The following is a 17498-nucleotide window of genomic DNA, read 5'->3' as shown; positions in this document are numbered from 1 at the left end:
CTTAGTTCAGTTTTAGGCATCTAAAGTTTGTGATGTCTATGGACATCCAGGTGAAGATATGTAGAGGGTGGTGGCTTGGATCATGACCTCTGATTGCCTCCTGGCTGCACTGGGAACTTCCTGTGTAAAGGTACAGGTCAAGATTGCCCAGCTGCTGTGGTAACACCTGGCCTGAGGAAACTGCAAAGGTTTGGAGTTATATCAGTCTGGACTTGGAGCTCAAGTACCAGCTGTCAGGGATAGAGAATTCTGAGCATAACAAGATACTCTAATGTCTCACCAGTGCTGCGTCCTTCAGATTGCCTGCTAAGCAAAAACTTCCCACAAATAACCTTTTTGATGATAAAACCTATATAATAAACACGCTGAGCTAGCTCTGGCCATTATTCCTCCATCAGAGGACAGTGTCCCACCTGGACCTAGCTTTCTCTATATGTTTGTCTTTTCTTAATCCCCCATCGCCCCTTGCTGGTTTCTGAATTAAAGCCGTGCAGGACATGGCAGAGATGTTAAGTAGTTAGATGGATATATGTAGGCCTGGAGTGAGATGACTAAATTCCTTATCATGTGAATCCTTTTAAAGTACTTATTCTTTAATTGCTTCTAAAGGCACCCTTTTCATGGTCCTCTGGTTAAGCAGCACTCAAAATGTACCCTATCTAGACTTCATTGCTGAAACAAAACCTGTTAGTTCATATTTAATGAACTTCTACTATCTGAATGAAGTGATAACTACTTGACAGCCAAGAACAATGATACAGAATATTTATTACATGGGCACTTAATCACTTAAAACTACCAGATAACTCTGCCACAAAATTCTTAAATCCTATAGAGGGTGAGTAAATAGGTCAATACAGGTTACAGACTATTTAACTTGGTTACAGAAAAAACTCAAGTATGTGTACCTTTCTGTTGTTTCTTCCACAGTTCATTCTCGGGTGCCAACTGGAATACATGTTTTCAAAAATGTGAACAGTCAAAATAAATAAATAAATAAATAAGGAAATGAATAAGTAGGACTAGTGTTTTCAGATTTTATGGTTACTCTGAACCTTGTAGATCATTCAATAAAGACCCTTGGTCTATTTCATGTGTTTAGGGGGAAAAAAAAATCTGAACAGTGTATCTTCTGCCAAATCTGTAGAAAGCGTCTAGCAGATAAAAACCTTGACTCCTTGACTTAGATGTATGCATCTTATCCTAGTAAAAGTGATTCCAGTTTAAGTCTCAAATGAACTTTGATGATAAAACCTATATAATAAATACACTGAGCTAGCTCTGGCATTAATCCTCCATCAGAGGACAGTGTCCCACCTGGACCTAGCTTTCTCTGTGTGATTGTCTTTTCTCTTTTATGAGTTCTCTAGTATTTTTTTTGCAGTTACTGCTTTATCAGGGTAAATTCAGAAGCATCTAGCATTTCGGCGTGTTACCTTAAACATACTATGAATCTCTTAAAGTTCTTACTTATGAATGTATAATACAGTTTTTTCCTCTTAAGACTGTTCAAACATCAAGAGATTTAGAGTTGTATTTATGCCAAACATGAAGTGAGATAGTTAGGAGGTGCATTTTAAGTCCCTGGAAACATATCTAGTTTGTCTGAAAGGCCCTAAATCTAGCCAGTTGGACATAGCTAGTAGTTTATCATTCAATAATTCAACTTGCAATTGTAGTCTTGTTTCTCTGTGTGTGGATGTGTGTGAGAGTACGTGTGAGTGCACGTGTTTGAGAATTAGAATGATACACAGAAAACATTATTTTTTCATGAACTCATGGTCCAGTTGATTACACGAAGAACAACAGATGTAAGGATACGAGGCTATGACAAAAGAGAATGAATTCTGCCTAAAGAGGTCTGTGAAGACTTCACAGAAAGACGAATATTTGATTAGAGTTTTGAAGGATGGATAGGCATTTACTAGGCAGGTGAGGAATATTAAACAGGGTTAGAGTTAAGGGAGTTCTAAGAGAATGGCACAGGGTGTAGAAATTTAGGCTACAATATAAAAGGGTGCTGAGTGATATGGTATCATTCACTATCACACAGCATATAGCAATGTGTTTAAAATCATTCCTATGTTGACTGGAATTTTTTTTTTTATAAATTCCAAGTATCCCAGAAGTTACAGGACTGCATGTGAATTATCAACAGACCTTTTGGAAAAGTTGCTAATACTATAAAGTGGGCAAATCTAAGGATATTATAAGAGTAAATGAAACCATTAAGTCATTTGGTCTCTTTTTGCAGTGCTGGGGATTAAATTCAGGGCCTAGGCACATTAGGGAAGCATTCTACCATTGAGCCACAGTCCCAACATAGTTATCCTCTCTTGAAACCAGAAAAGGTTCAAGAGACTTCCCTTTGATTCATCTTATTAGTGGTCTCCAACCTGCTCAAAACTTTGAATTGAGCACAATGGCCACTTTATCACTGGCTAATATCCTGGCAAGTGAAGACAAACGTGGAGTCACTGTAGACAAACCTTCTTAACACTGCCTTCCTGTGATTGCTTAATATAGGACTTCAGGAAATGTACATTTTAAAGACATTTTCAAAATCTGACCTGCATTCTTGAGTTTCAAGTAGTCTACGATGCAAAAGTTTATTTTTATCTTCCTTTGGGATTTTTGGATAGCGTCCAGTTATTATAAATTAAGTACATAGTAGAAAACGAGTATTTAATATCTTGAGAGTTCTATGCTGTATTTTGCAAACTTTTCCTAACTTAGACTACACAAATGCTGAATAGGCAAACAATTATTTATTGATCACCAAAGTACCTAGAAATTTCATTTTTTTCTAAAGATAGTTGCAGGAAGCTGCAAATCTCAAACCACAAATAATCCAGCTTCGAGCCAAGGCTGGAGTATCTAATAGGTCTATTAAAGAATAATTTTACTGTTATCCTGAATAACACGCCTAATGGTGTTAAAAAAAAAAAAACCAAACACCACACAACCACAACACAACAAATTCAGAAATCTCGTAAAGATGATTCACGGCATTTATGTATCCTATTTAGTACAAGGACTAAAAGCCATTAAACTAAACGAACCCTCGATTGATTTAACACACTTCCCAACTATCATTAATGTAAAAGAACCACGGTAGACTTTAGGATTTTCTAATAAGGCAAGCAAAGCAAAAACAATCCCGGTTCCTTAAAAATAAGCGTTACCTGCTTCTTTTGACGAAAAATTTCAGGAGAAAAGCAGGCAAGCATTAATCTTAGTTGGAAAGTCAATCTTAAAGAAAAGGTATCCCTAGTTGTCAGCGACCTCAGCCTGTCTGGGCAAGGCCTGCGGCGGCCGTAGGAAACCTCAATGTCACCGAGTTCGGGCGGGGACGACTGGCGGAGGAGCTGCGGCTGTCACGGCACGCGCACGGTCCGCAGCGGCGCTTCGCTCCACGCACCGTCAGCCCGGATTCCCCAGACGCCGCGGTAGACACTGCCGGCAAAAGCGGCTGCCGCTTCAGGGCAGCTTCCTTTCTCTGGCTGAGGCCCTCCAGACATAAGTCGACGGGAGTACTCCTCTCCTCCCTCACCCAAACGTCGCAGGCGCACAGGACAGTGGCCTTCCGCGAGGCGCAACCACACCCCTTCCCGACACCACTATTCCAGTCCGCATGGTAGGGAGAGGTGAGTGGACTCCAGGAATCCTCGAAAGGGCGGGGGTGGAGGAAGGAGCCTCTCTAGCTGCGCCTCCTAACCAACGCTCCTTGTTCTCGATGCTCCCCCACACGGCCGTATTACAGCACGTCACTTCCGGTTCCTTTTAAAGGCCCCACGGTGTGCGGCTCCGCGCGTGCGAGAAAGGTAAAAAAGGGAGTGAGAGGGCGGGACCGAGGAGAAAGAGGGTAGGGGGGGAACTAGCGGTGGAGGGGGCGGGGGAGGCGCAAAGGGCGCGCTCTGGCGTCACGTGACCGGGACGCGCCGTTCTTCCGTCGGCCATTTTAGGTGGTCCGCGGCGGCGCCATTAAAGCGAGGAGGAGGCAAGAGTGGCCGCCGCTGCTGCTTATTCTTTTTTAGTGCAGCCAGAGATAGCGGGAGTGCGCGCCGCACGAGAGTGGGAGGCGAGGTGGGCAGGCCAGGGAGAGGCGCAGGAGCCTTTGCAGCCACGCGCACGCCTTCTCTGTCTTGTGTGCTTCGCGAGGTAGAGCGGGCGCGCGGCAGCGGCGGGGATTACTTTGCTGCTAGTTTCGGTTCGCGGCAGCGGCGGGTGTAGTCTCGGCGGCGGCGGAGGCAGTAGCACTATGTCGGAGGAGCAGTTCGGCGGGGACGGGGCGGCGGCGGCGGCAACGGCGGCGGTAGGCGGCTCAGCGGGCGAGCAGGAGGGAGCCATGGTGGCCGCGGCGCAGGGGACAGCGGCGGCGGCGGCGGCGGGAAGCGGAGCTGGGACCGGGGGCGGAACCGCGGCTGGAGGCACCGAAGGAGGCAGCGCCGAATCCGAGGGGACGAAGATCGACGCCAGTAAGAACGAGGAGGATGAAGGGTGAGTAAGGGGCAGCCCAGGATAGTGAGGCCCAACTAGGCCCCCTCCCCCTCCCTATCCCCCGCCATTAGGCCTCGCTCCCGCTCTCAGCCCGCCCTCCAGGCCCCCTTGCAGCCTCCCTGCACTGGTCTCCTCTTTGCTCTGTTGGACTCCCCGGAGCCTTCATTTCCTCCTTCCCCTGACTGCTTACTGCCCCCTCCCCCATCACACACGTTTCCACCTTTAGCCGTCACCATGCTGCTCCCCGGCCCGCCCTCCTTTCCTCCCTTGCCACGGGTCTCCTCCCACCGACTTAGCTGCCAGGATTTTTTCCCGCCTGTCGAGGACACCTTTTTATCTGTTCCGCTGTCCTCTCTTTTCCTTGTTTTCTCACATCTTGGACAAAAAAATGCAAATAGAAAAATAAAAGGCTTTTCTGCCAGGATTACTGAGGTTTATTTGGTGTTTCCCCACTGTTAACGAGAGGACAAGTTTGTTTGTAAGCACTTGCTTTGGGGAACGTGTAGATCGTCCATCTCTGTTACTCCCGCGTCGGCTTCAGGCCGAATGTTTTTCATTTTAAGTAAGTTTCGCCTTAAGACTTGTTCGATATATATATATCGATATATATATACTTTACGCAATCGCACAACGGTATGCTTGTATAGGCCTTACATTTCCACCATGGGACAAATTTGGCCTGCTGACAATGCCCCCAATCCCTGTTAGTACGTTGGTTTTGCTTCGCGGGCTTTCCGTAAGTTCCTTCCCTAGTCGGCGGGGCTTGCACTTGACTGGAGCTGTTCCTACCTCTGGCCTGCTGGATGCCCTTCCCCCCATCCCACTGAGTTATTCTAACCGCGCACCCTTTTCGCGCCCTCAGCTATTGGGTTTCCCAACTATTCGTACAGATTGTATTGTTAACTTTTTTTGTGCACCTTATTATTATTTTTTACATCTCTCCCCACTTTTCGGTGCCCAGGAGCATTTTTTCGGTTTTATTTCCACCTTCTCACCCACAATTAAAGGATGCGCCCCCCCCGCCCTTTTTCATAAAATAAACAGATCATGTATCGTGCTGTGGGATAAACTTTCTTTTTTCAAGTTCTTAATACAAACTTGCTTCCTCTAATTGGAATAACTTACACATTACTGTCTAAAGCTGCTTTGAAAAATATATTTACAATGCAGCATTAATAAGAGTTAACAGAAGGGACTAAATCCCGGCTCTTAGTTGAGTTTCTCTTATTCCCATTATTGACTATTGATCTTGGGTTAATGCCTCCATTTCTTTTTGTAATGGGGAGGGTGTATATGAAAAAAATTTTTTTCTCACTGTAACAAGGAGAAAGCTTTTGGTGGAGGGTAAAAGCAATAAAATGTCACTAACCCAGTATTAGAAACATGATTTCCTTTACTGGGCAATAGCATAGGGTTTGGAGGGGGTGTTGGGAAGCACTTTGAAATTAAGTTTTTAATAATTCAGCCTAGGCAGATTCTTGTCAGGCTATTTACTGATGGTGCTGGCTTTGGGGGAGTGGAGGTGGGAGGGGAAGTAAACTTTTATTAATTAAACAGAACTAATCTTGAAATATACATAGTGTAATTTGAGAAAAGAATATGTTAAATATTTGGAAATTTAAGCCTTTAACATTTTGGTTTTTGCTTTCTGAATTCTGTTCTTCGGACAGAGACACCAAAATGATAAATTATAATATAAGTTTGGGGCAGGCTTTTTTGTTAGTCCTGAGTTTTCAAATCGCAAAGCAGCTGCCTTTGTAGTTAGCTGCTGTTGAACTGAAGTGTAAATGAGTTAAAAGTTTTTAACCCTAACAATGTCAAAAACTAAAACTAGAATTTTGATTGGTTGCTGTACCGGTTGTTAATTCCCTAGCCATTCAAACTCCTCCCCACGACACACTGAAGCAGCGACGGCACAGCGGGAAGAATGGTAAAACTTTTAAATTTTATTTCTGTATTATAAAGGTTTCAATAGTCGTAACTTGAAGAGGCTGTGTATTGGTTAGTTGCCCATTGATCCCCAGGAAGTTTTAGACATTGATTCAATAGGATATCTTATGCCTGGGATATAAAACATTTTTAGGTATCGTGCATAATCTTTGGGCAAAACTGATGCTATTACATATTTGGTCTGTGGTAATGCATGTAATTACATTTTGGTCAGTTTAAGCTAAATACAATTAGTATTGTTTTTATATTTGGGCAAAAAAAGTGTTATTGTAATTTCACACTTATTTTTGTTAAGATGAAAAATAATTTTGTTGAAATTCTAAAATAATGCTAAGTGTGAAGACTACTTGAAATTCTGTTTGAAATGTCTTGCATGTTATACTGGAGTATTCTGGAGATGTCAAAAGTAAAAATTCTTTTTAGTACTGTGAGCATTATACAAAAATATGTCTCTTCTCACTAACAATGTTTGTAAGTATACTTTTAATAAGAATTGGATATGTGCCATTCAGAGATGGGCTAATGTGGCTTTCCACTGTAGCTCTTACCAGGTTTTTTAATTTTTATTTTTGGTGTGATTTGGTTGGAATGTTAATTACAGTTTGTTCACATGTATTCACAATTGCATGACTTCTCTTTAGAGGTGGTAGGTTGAGTATTGTTCTTTTCATCCTGTGATCCCTCTGCCTCCCATGTCAGTCTTTTTGCCTTCAGGATCATATTTGGATTTTTCAGGTGTTTGTATCCTCCACCACTGGAGAGTAAAGAGACAATATTTTGCAGATAGTTGCCTTGTATCTATACAAACTATATTTGAAGAACCCATTTGGTAAACATTTTAATTTTACACACGATTTACTTACTATATTCTCATCCACTGAAATTTGCCTAGTTTTAGATTGCCTGTTGTCAGTATACTTTATCACCAAAGGAAAAAGCAAAAAGTTATATAAGACTGGAGTCAGAGTTTGACAAACTGAGTAAATGTTTAAGATGAACAATAATCCCTCTATTTTGGTGGCTAGAGGACACAAATGACTCACCTTCACTGCTAGTTAATAGTGACATTAACATTAAATCATATAACTGTATTTGACTTATTTCATAATGCATTTTGAATCTTATTCATTTCCAGTAATTTGAAATGACCATAAGCAATTAGATGTGAAGGTGGGTGTTGATTCTTACCAGAATTGTCCTTCCCCTGCTGTCTAGAACTGTGTAATTGTACAGCTTTTGAGGTAGCCTCTTTTATGGAAAATTGACAACTATTTGTAGTTCATGAACATTTAAATTATGACCAGTTGTCATCCTCCACTGAAAGATTTCACTGAAATTCCTTTTAAGTTAAGCAAGTTTGCACTTACAAAGTAGTTCTCTATTTTTTGAGATAGAATCTTAACATTGCCTCAACTGGTCTTGAACCTGTGGGCTCTGACTTCAGCCTCCTCAGTAGTTGGGACTATGGGTACACACCACCATGCCTGGTATTTTTTGTCTTTTAAAAGTCTAATATTTGACATGATAATTGCCTAATCATTTGGCCCAGTTTTGTTGCAGATATTGAATTTTTGAGCAAAAATTCCCTGAAGACCTTTAAGCTTTTTTTTTTTTTTTTTTTTTAAATTACACACTTGCCAACCTAAGTGTTTCTGTTTCCCACACACTGAGGAATATTGGGCAGAAGTTCATTTTATAGTCTTAATGGTGAGGATAAAACTGTTTAGTGGACAAAAAAAAATCGTATAAATTGATTTTAGTACAATTCTGTGTATTTCTGTTTCTGAATCAATTTGTTATGAACATAGTTTTGCTGTTCTTTTTTCCTTTTGCATATGAGAATGAACAGTTATTTTTAGGAATGCATCTTTAGTTCTAGTGAATGTTTCCATTGTGTACTATGGGACTAGAGAATAAATGTTTATTCCCATAGTTAATTGACATCTAGAATCTTTGCTTCCCACTCTTTGTATTGGAGATTGAAATTGGTGGTGCTTTACCACTGAACTATATCCCCAGCCCTTTCATTTTTTATTTTCAGACAGGGTCTCTTAAATTGCCCAGACTTGCCTAGAACTTGTAATTTTTCTGCTTCAGCCTCCAGTCTCTGGGATTATAGGCATACACAACCAGTCCTGGCTACCTTGCTTTAATCTTTATAGTATTAACATCACTAGTTTTTACTAAAAACAATTGCATTAGAAATTCTCATTTTGCTTTGTTATGTAGTATTGTTCTATTCTCTGCAGTGCTATAGTAGATACTATATCTACTGTTGCAGATACTTTAAAATTAACTAGTGCTGGTGAAATACACATGGTCATGTAGTAAGCTACTTGGATTATTGTTTTTAAATTTTAAAGAACATTAGAAAGCTAGAGTTGTTAGCGTTCACACAGTGTTCACACAGATGGGTTGATTATTAACTTAACGTACCCTTCCTACCCCTACCTCCACTTTGAATAGGGTAGGAAGCAGAACGGTCCCATTCAGATATAACAGTATATAGTGGTGTTTCTCCATTAACAGGATAGTAGTAGACTGACTCCTGTAATAGTATATAAGCCCAAGGGTGATTATTTTGGGGAATATTGCTATAGGTTACTTCCTGTGTACTTTTATTAGAAAGGGCTTCATGTTTTTGTTTAAAATACTTGGAATTGTAAGCTATACCTTAGTGCATCTGGGACAGTATGAACATTGTTTTGTAAAATAATTAACATTTATAGTAGGCCCAAGCCAAATATACTGGCCTTTTATTCAGTAAAGTTGGGCTTGCCAGAAACAATTGAGATCCTGAATCTCAGTGTTCTTTGGAACTTTTGACAGCTTTCTTAGGGTTAAAATTGCAGAAAAGGCTGTCTCCAAATCTTGACATGGTAAACGTTTAGGGGGATAGTTTTTAATTCTGCTTTACTTTTTTTTTTTTTTTTTCCTAAATGATGCTGGGGATTGAACCTGTGCATGGAAGGCAAGCATGTTCTACAGACCCTGAGCTACATCCCCAGCCTGGGAGTATTAAATTCTTTACATTCAAATTCTCATTTGATAGGAAAGATAATATAAATTATATAATCTCTTAAGCTTAGAATTAGGGAATATTGTTGAAGTTTTTCAGTACTACTATTTGAGAGAAACATGTTTACCTCAAACCGGGGTTTATTTTTTTTCCAGTCATGTGACCTCCTTCTATAAAATCAGTGTATATTTTTGATAATGTCTGGTTACTTTGTCATATACAAGGCTTCCATAATATAAGAGACATTATTTTGGTATCATTGTGGCCACCATGAAGGATAATAGTTTTGGTTTAAGTAATGATAAAAACCATGATTAGAATAACTGCCCCATTCCATTCATAGCTGTGCACTTTAAGTGTATGCAAATTAAATGGAATGATACATAACTTATAATTCTGTTGGTCCAGGCTTGATTTGACTTTAGCTCTGCTTCAGCCTTATAGTAGATATGGGATCTGTTTCTCTTACTTCACTTTCAACAGTGTGGTGTCGGGTAATATAACTTGTTTGTTACTTGGTTTGCTAATCAGTATGTTGGAAACAATGCTCACCACAGGAAGATTGACTACATAGAATACTTTCATAGCTTGTGTGTATTTGTCCGGTGCCCTAATAGTTGATACTGCCAGTGATTTACTCCTGTGGAGTAAAGGTAAGCATATTTTAGTTTCTGGAGTATTGTGTTGTATGTTGGTGCTAGTTATTTAAGAATATTTGGGGTAACGAGGGAAGATTTCTATTTACTGGCAGTGTTTGGCTAATAATCAGGGTGATAGCTTTAAGTATTGGTTCATACAATGTAAACTCCTGCTTATCTGGATTCCAAACCATCAACTTGGAAAATTCACCCTCTACCTTTTGGTCTTACAAGATGTATGAAACTATAGCAAATATTCTTTAAAAGCTAGTCAGCAGACAACAACATGGAAAGAATGCCCCGCAATTTTTCCTTATGTTGAAAACTAATGTGTTTTTAAAGGCTTGGCAGATGCTAAAAATTCATCAGGAATGATTTAAAAATCATTTTCTGGTTTCAGCATTTATTTCTAATGGAAAACTTCACAGGATTGTGACTTAGTTAAGGAAATACCATTCCTTAACCTCTTAGGTAAATAGGAGTTTACATTATAAAGTTGGTTGAGAATTTAAAAAATTAAAACACAAGTCATTGCTTCCTTGTAATGAAATGAAGAAAAAAAGGAAATGGTGGGTTAAGCAAAGTTTATTTTAGGAAATTAGATTTAATATAAAAGATTAATCTTGCTTAGAAAATGTTTGATCTTTGTACATGTTAGTCTTGAATAAAGAATTTTTTGTACTTTACAATGTCATCCTGACATGCATTGAAAGCTGGGGGGGAATTAATAGTGGGAAAATAATTTTGGGGGTGGTTATTGCTCAATTTTGATGTAGTTGTAAATAGTTAAAAACTATTTAAAAAGTAGAGTGGAACTTAAAAGTCTGGTTATATTCTTGATTTGTTGTCAACTAATAAGGTTAGCTCTTAGACAAATTCTAAAATCACTTCCATACTATCTTATCTAGTTGTGAAATAACCTTCTCATTATAGGTAACTAATGACTTAAGTTTAAAACCTGTGTTTCTGAGGAAAGTGCTCATGTCTTAGGGGCTGGTGAGATTTTGTTATAATTTATCATTTTAGGATTTTAAAAGGATTTTAATGACAAAATACCAGAAAATGATTAAAATATGGAGGAATTATATGCTTGAGTAACATTTACTCTAATAGGTGCCAGTGATTGGCCAATTATGGCCCATACCTGAAATGTATCAGGTTGACATTCTGTTGCATTTTGTTCAACTGTCAGAACTTGTTATGAAGCCACATATGTAAAATCATGAGTTCAGAATTGTTTGAAAGTTACAGAATGCTTTTTTTGTTGTTGCTCCTATTTCAAAATTGTAAGTACAAACACTTGAGTAAGTGTTTGACAGTAAATTCCAGTAAAGACTTGTTAGGGAAGGTGTTTTTAAAATATTATTGGCTTTGGAATGTTAAATCTTAAGGCCTCAATTGTCAGTTTATTGATGGGGGAAACCCAGGATTATTAAATGAGAGCATTTTCAACCAGCCAGCACTATTCTGTATGTATTTCCTTTTATGTTTTAAAAGTGCTGGCATATATGTAGAGGACTGCCAAGTCACCAAAATGATTCATAGAAGCTACATTTAAGAGCTCTTAAATAAAATATGACCTAATTTCTAGTCTGTATGTAAAACTTATTTTGTCCCTTTTCCGTTAATATTGGAAAGTTTATAAAGCCCTTGTAGTTAAAAGTTAAACCATTGAGTAAATGGAAAAGTTACATTGTTATTAAATCATGTTTAGATTGTGCTTTACTCCTCTATAATAACTTCAGTTTTCTGGACAGAATTCCTTGCTTTGTTCTGCTGTATTTAACTCCACTTACTGATATCTTGAGTTAGGCTTGTTACAAATGGGTAAAGAATCTTAGAATTTTTTTTCCCTCTTACTTAGGGTTATTCTGTTAACAAGTGATGGAGCTAGGATTTAAACATAGGCACTTTGGCTTTTACTGCCCCTAAATTTGAACTAAAATGTGATTTTTTTTTTTTTTTAAAAAGGCCCAGAAAGCAGCCTCAATTCCTTAGTGACACTGCATAGCATTTGGATAGTCATCTACACTGAGTCATATAATTTTATGCTTGCCATTGAATTTTATAATTTGGAGTAATATCAGCAGCTGTGAAAACAAAAAGAATCTGTTATTGAGTAGGTGTTTTAAATTGCATACTATATTGCCTTTGTGATTCTGAAATATTTAGCTCATAGATGGGATTAAGAGGTTATTCTTTATCAATGAAATACTGTAGATGAAGTCCTATATTTTAATCAGGATTGTTGATTCACTTACAACTAAGGATCAAATTTTAAACTTATTTGCAGCATTAGGAACCAGTTTTGTTGCTACTTGAACAAGTCTTGGTAGTTTTAACTTGGCTGCTTAGGAATTTTCGAAGTTCTATCTACTTCATTGGAAAGTGTTTGCACCTCTACAGGAGTGACAGCAACTTGAAAATCAGTCTTTGTATTCAAGGCAGCAGAGGTAATCTGGACAGACAGTAGGTATTGTGCTTTAAGCAAGATATATAAAATATACATAATTTAAATTGGTATTAGACCAGTGCTTAGTTTGACGAAAATTGTGTGTCAGTGTTCTAGAGAGACTAAATAAGTGCCCATTTGTCCAAAATTAAATTAAAATAAACAGATATTTTCTTGCTGTGATATACAGTTAATAGTTTGCTGTGCTTACTGAATAAATTTGGAATAGATTTAATGTGTTCCATTTAGCAAAGATGGATGGATTTGATATCATTTGTGTTGTCATATATTCACTGGTCTTATCAGTTGTTAAACAACCTTTCTTAATTAGAAAAGAAGAAAAAGCCACAGGGCTTTTGGGCTGCCAGGGTACTCATAATATTTATCTCAAAGAAGAACCACTTAGGATGTTGCTCAGAAACTATTTACATTTACCTTACACAAAATTTGAAGTTTTAAGAGCTAGCTAATTAAGTACAAAATGGAAAGGAGATACTTTTAGAAAAGCAACTGGTGATTAATAGGGCAGAAATGAAAAGTAAAACTTGTTTTAAAAGCTAAGAAATGAAATGTTCTTAGTATATTCATGAATAGCTGCCAAATTTCAAAGGACCTTATGGGCATTCTACAGTAGCAAAATATATTACTGATTACTGACCCATAGGGTGTTGAAACCATGATTGCTATATTTAAGAAGGCAGAAGAGGTGTGATGTTTTGTAGTAAAACATTTCATTCCAAGTAGTTGAATATTTAAAAAACAATAGAGATTAGGGAAGGCAGGCAGTGCTTAAAGGAAGGTAGAGACTAGAAACAGTAATGTGTATTATAGTTGGTCAAAATATTTGATATTCTGGATAGTATTTTGATAGATTAGGAAGGATAGTATCTTCAGTAAACCCTTTTAGCTCTAAGGTAGACTAAACTTTAACAACTTCTATAATGACTATTACTGGTGGGAAGTTTCTTTATAGAGAGCACTTTACTGGGCCACTTGATGAATTAGTATAGCATGCTTATCTAATGATTGAGAAAATTAACTTGCCTCTTAAAGAACAGCTTGGGCTTGAGATTAATAATAGAACATTCCTCACTATAGGTGTTAAATTTCCTTGTAATTGTGTTTGTTGACAGTAATAAATTAAGGATACTATGAATATAAATAATACTTTGCTTAAATCAAAACTAGTTGTCTTTATTTGAAGAATAGAACAGAATTTTCTTGCCTTTCAAATTTACCTTTTTAAAATAAGGCTCTTTAACTTTTCCATGTAGACTGAAGTACTTTCAAATTTTGTTAGTTAGTTTTGGTAAGTTTCTGTGATGATCACAGATATGATGATTTAATAGTTAATCTTCATCTGAATTTGTATCTGTTACAGAACTTGCTATGCATCTCTCAGCAAAAGGTCATTATCCTGTAGTTAGTGCTCTGTCATTTGTTAAAAGGCTAGAGTCCTCACCTTGAAAGAGTAAATGTTGGTAATAGGCTTTCATATATGAAGGAAGTATTCTGGATCTTTGGGTTAAAAATAGGGTGTTTATAACAAATTATGTAAGATTTGTACATTAGAAGTATTATTCAAATGAAAGAAATGTGTATTAAGAAAATACCTCAAATTTTTTTCATGTAATTGGCAATAAGTAAACATTTGAAATTCACATTTATAGGTGTTTGGGTTATGTTGACTTGGTTATAAATTACCAAGAGTTTTAAATGTTAATTCAAGCATGGAATTTTTGAGGAAGTTCTGAAAATTAAACATAAATGGACCAGCTCTAGAATACATGTGCACTTTGAAAACTTAACCTGAAATGAGAAGCACAGTATGTCTAAAGTAAGACTTCTTTTGCACTGAAAGTTTTGTCATTAGTAAATAAGTATAGTAAAACACTAGGATCAGTAACACCTCAGTTAATTAGGCATCTTAGAAGTGAAGAAGAAAGACCTTAATTTCAGGGACATCTTAGGAATGAAGAAGAAAGACCTTAAAAAATTGACTTGATGCTAAAATGGGCCTCAGTGGCCTATCTTAAAGGCCCCAAGAAGGAGATGTTTTGTATGAAAATCTTGTTTTAGTTCCTTCACAGAGCTGGAAGTTAATACTATATTTCCCCCATCACTCTCCATGACCCAACCCCAGTAAGAAAGTTGCGGAACCTTCAGCAAACTTAATTTTTTTTTCTCATAGGGAAATATTTTAGCCCCCACATAACAAATTCTGACAGTTTACCCTTAAAATTTTTTTTAGTCTTGGTTTTTTAAAGTATAATAGAAGGTTTAATTAAGTTTTGGAGTTCTTTCTTGCTTTTGCAAAGCAAGCAGTTACAAATAGTATCACAGAATTACTGCCATATCTGACATTTTTGCTATTTTGTTGAAATATTAAGACTCAAAAATCTTTTTAAAACTTTTTTTCTTACCATGTATCTTTGTTCTTGGTGATTTTCCACTTACCACCTGTCACTTAGCACTTTAAAAGGTTTAGATATATTATTGCTGGTTAACTGAGGTTCTACTGTAAATAAATCATCTAACTAGTGAATTGTGCTTCATTGGATAATTCTGTTCCTTAAATTGCTTTCACGGTTACATGATTGCTTCTGTCTTTTAAGGACTAAGCACATCAAAAAAGTTTTATAGCTTATGAGGTTTAGAGTTTTTTATTTTGTACTAAGAACTCTGCTAATGGGAAAGCTATTAAAAGTAGAGAAGAAGTTAAGCATGGTTAGGAGGCCATGATCATTGGAGACTACTATGTAGCATTGACAAGTTTAATGAAGATTTGTAAGAGAAATTTGAAACAGATTGTCTTGCTATTAATGGTATTTTAGAAAAACTAGATTTTTAACTTTTTTAAAAGAAAGCCAAAAAACTTCTAATTTGCTGCTTGTTCATTATTTTATAATTTTTCAGCAGCGATAAACAAAGCTTTCTAGAATTTTTTTTTTTTAATGTGGGGTTATGGAGGAAGAATGACATTTTAATACACTGCCCAGTAAATTTGGTGGCAGTTTGGAAAAGATGTGTTAAAAATATGGATAATACTTAAGGCATTTCATTTTCTTTTTAGCATTTTAATACTGCTTTTTGTCTTTACAGGAAAATGTTTATAGGAGGCCTTAGCTGGGACACTACAAAGAAAGATCTGAAGGACTACTTTTCCAAATTTGGTGAAGTTGTAGACTGCACTCTGAAGTTAGATCCTATCACAGGGCGATCAAGGGGTTTTGGCTTTGTGCTATTTAAAGAGTCGGAGAGTGTAGATAAGGTAGTGTGTTACGTGTTCTGATCAGTTAATAATATAGTAAAATGTGTTTAGTTTGATATAATAAATTTGCCTATCTTGTGTAGTTTTACAAGTATAACAAGGAAGAGGCAGATTGAGGAATTATTAATACTCTGTATGCCAGGCTTTACTAAATTAAAATTAACATTTAAAAATCTTGAGACTTGGACTGTTTGTAGCTCAGTGGCTAGCATGTGTGAGGCCCTGGGTTCAATCTCCAGCATCACTAAAAGAGAATAAAACAAGTGTACTTAAAAATGTTGAGACTTGGCTAGGGATATAACTCATGCCTAGCCATGTGTAAGGCCTGGGTTTGATCCCTGGCATTGGGGAAAAAATAAAATACATAATTAATAGAAACTTTAAATGCCTAGTTAAAAGGATGTGCTGTGACCAGTTCACAGAAGCATATTTTGAAATTTTTGTTAGGTAAGCAATTTTTAATCAAATCATTAATTTTGATCCTGGGCCAAGGGCAAGTAGCAGCCATGTTTGTTCATGTTGCTGGCAGTTACATGGGATGGTTAAATTTGTGTGGTGTTTCCCCCACCCCCAGTTCTTAGTTATCTGTAGGTTTAGACATTAGTATATGTTTGTTGGTGTGTCATATCACTACATGACTTCACAGTTTAATCTTGAGCCAGTCAACATATGCCTGGTTTTGTATTTAACTTATTTTTAAGTAAGTTCATAGTTCTAAACTTCAGTTAAAATGAAAAACTTAATTTCCTTAGGTCATGGATCAGAAAGAACATAAATTGAATGGGAAGGTGATTGATCCTAAAAGGGCCAAAGCCATGAAAACAAAAGAGCCTGTTAAAAAAATTTTTGTTGGTGGCCTTTCTCCAGATACACCTGAAGAGAAAATAAGGGAGTACTTTGGTGGTTTTGGTGAGGTATGTTATACAATGTTTTGGACAGAGTTTGTCAAAATTAGCGTGATGCATTTTAAGCAGACTAAAAAGCTAATTGTGTTTTTCCGATGTTATTTAAAGTTTAGCAGATAGTGTGATTTGTTTTAGAATGGAGTACTGAAAGTAATGGGCAGATTTTTGGAAGTTAGATAACATTTTTCTCATGTAAATGAGCACAAGTACTACTGGGCACAGGTACAGAAAGATGAAACAGACAAGTATTCTTTTTTTTTTTTTTTCCAAGGCTGCCCTTGAACTCATGGGCATAATCCATCCTCTTGCCTCAGCCTCCCAAGTAGCTGGGACTGCATGTAGGCGTCTTACTGTGCCCTGCTTGGACAAGCATTCTAAACTCAGATTTACCAAATTAGTAGAAGAAATAAAAATATAGACAATACAAGGAAGAACCCACGTGGGTTACCTGAAGTACAGAAGAAAACGTGTTGAGAATAGGAAGGAAATGAATGATTAATAGGATATAGTCTCTTATCATTTTAAACATGTAGAAGAGTATTAATAAGAGTAATTATACGCTTAATATTTGTAAGAGCAAGCAACATTGGAACTGCTGCCTTCCTGTATGGCAGCAGCCATCTAAGACTTGAATAGCAATTTTCTTTGATGGGTTTGGCATATGCCCTCCAGTTTATAGCAGTCTTGCCTTCTCCACCTATTTTTTTCCAAACATAGAAATTTTAGTTTTTTCTTTAAATTGACTATCTTGTTACTTGTAAGC

At 37.3% G+C, this 17498-nt stretch overlaps 2 protein-coding genes across 5 annotated transcripts in view; one reads left to right on the top strand and one right to left on the bottom strand.

Moving 5' to 3' along the window:
* Positions 1–3749, bottom strand: part of ENOPH1 (enolase-phosphatase 1) — a 75140-nt gene extending 71391 nt beyond the window's left edge. The window contains exon 1 of the mRNA XM_081304631.1: positions 3186–3749. Coding sequence (XP_081160757.1) covers positions 3186–3230 — 45 coding nt within the window. The 5' untranslated portion in view covers positions 3231–3749. The remainder of the gene's footprint in view (positions 1–3185) is intronic.
* A 203-nt stretch (positions 3750–3952) lies between these two features.
* Positions 3953–17498, top strand: part of HNRNPD (heterogeneous nuclear ribonucleoprotein D) — a 17418-nt gene continuing 3872 nt past the window's right edge. For 2 of the 4 annotated variants that reach the window (XM_081304628.1, XM_081304626.1), the window contains exons 1-3: positions 3953–4500; positions 15662–15830; positions 16583–16744. In XM_081304628.1, coding sequence (XP_081160754.1) covers positions 4262–4500; positions 15662–15830; positions 16583–16744 — 570 coding nt within the window. In that variant the 5' untranslated portion in view covers positions 3953–4261. Of the gene's footprint in view, positions 4501–6373; positions 6431–15661; positions 15831–16582; positions 16745–17498 lie in introns of all 4 variants that reach the window. The other 2 variants (XM_081304625.1, XM_081304627.1) reach the window with 2 other exon arrangements.

The sequence above is a fragment of the Spermophilus citellus genome (assembly GCF_964194105.1).
Source record: "Spermophilus citellus genome assembly, chromosome: 8".
NCBI lineage: Eukaryota > Metazoa > Chordata > Mammalia > Rodentia > Sciuridae > Spermophilus > Spermophilus citellus.
This window is presented reverse-complemented; position numbering and strand designations above follow the sequence as displayed.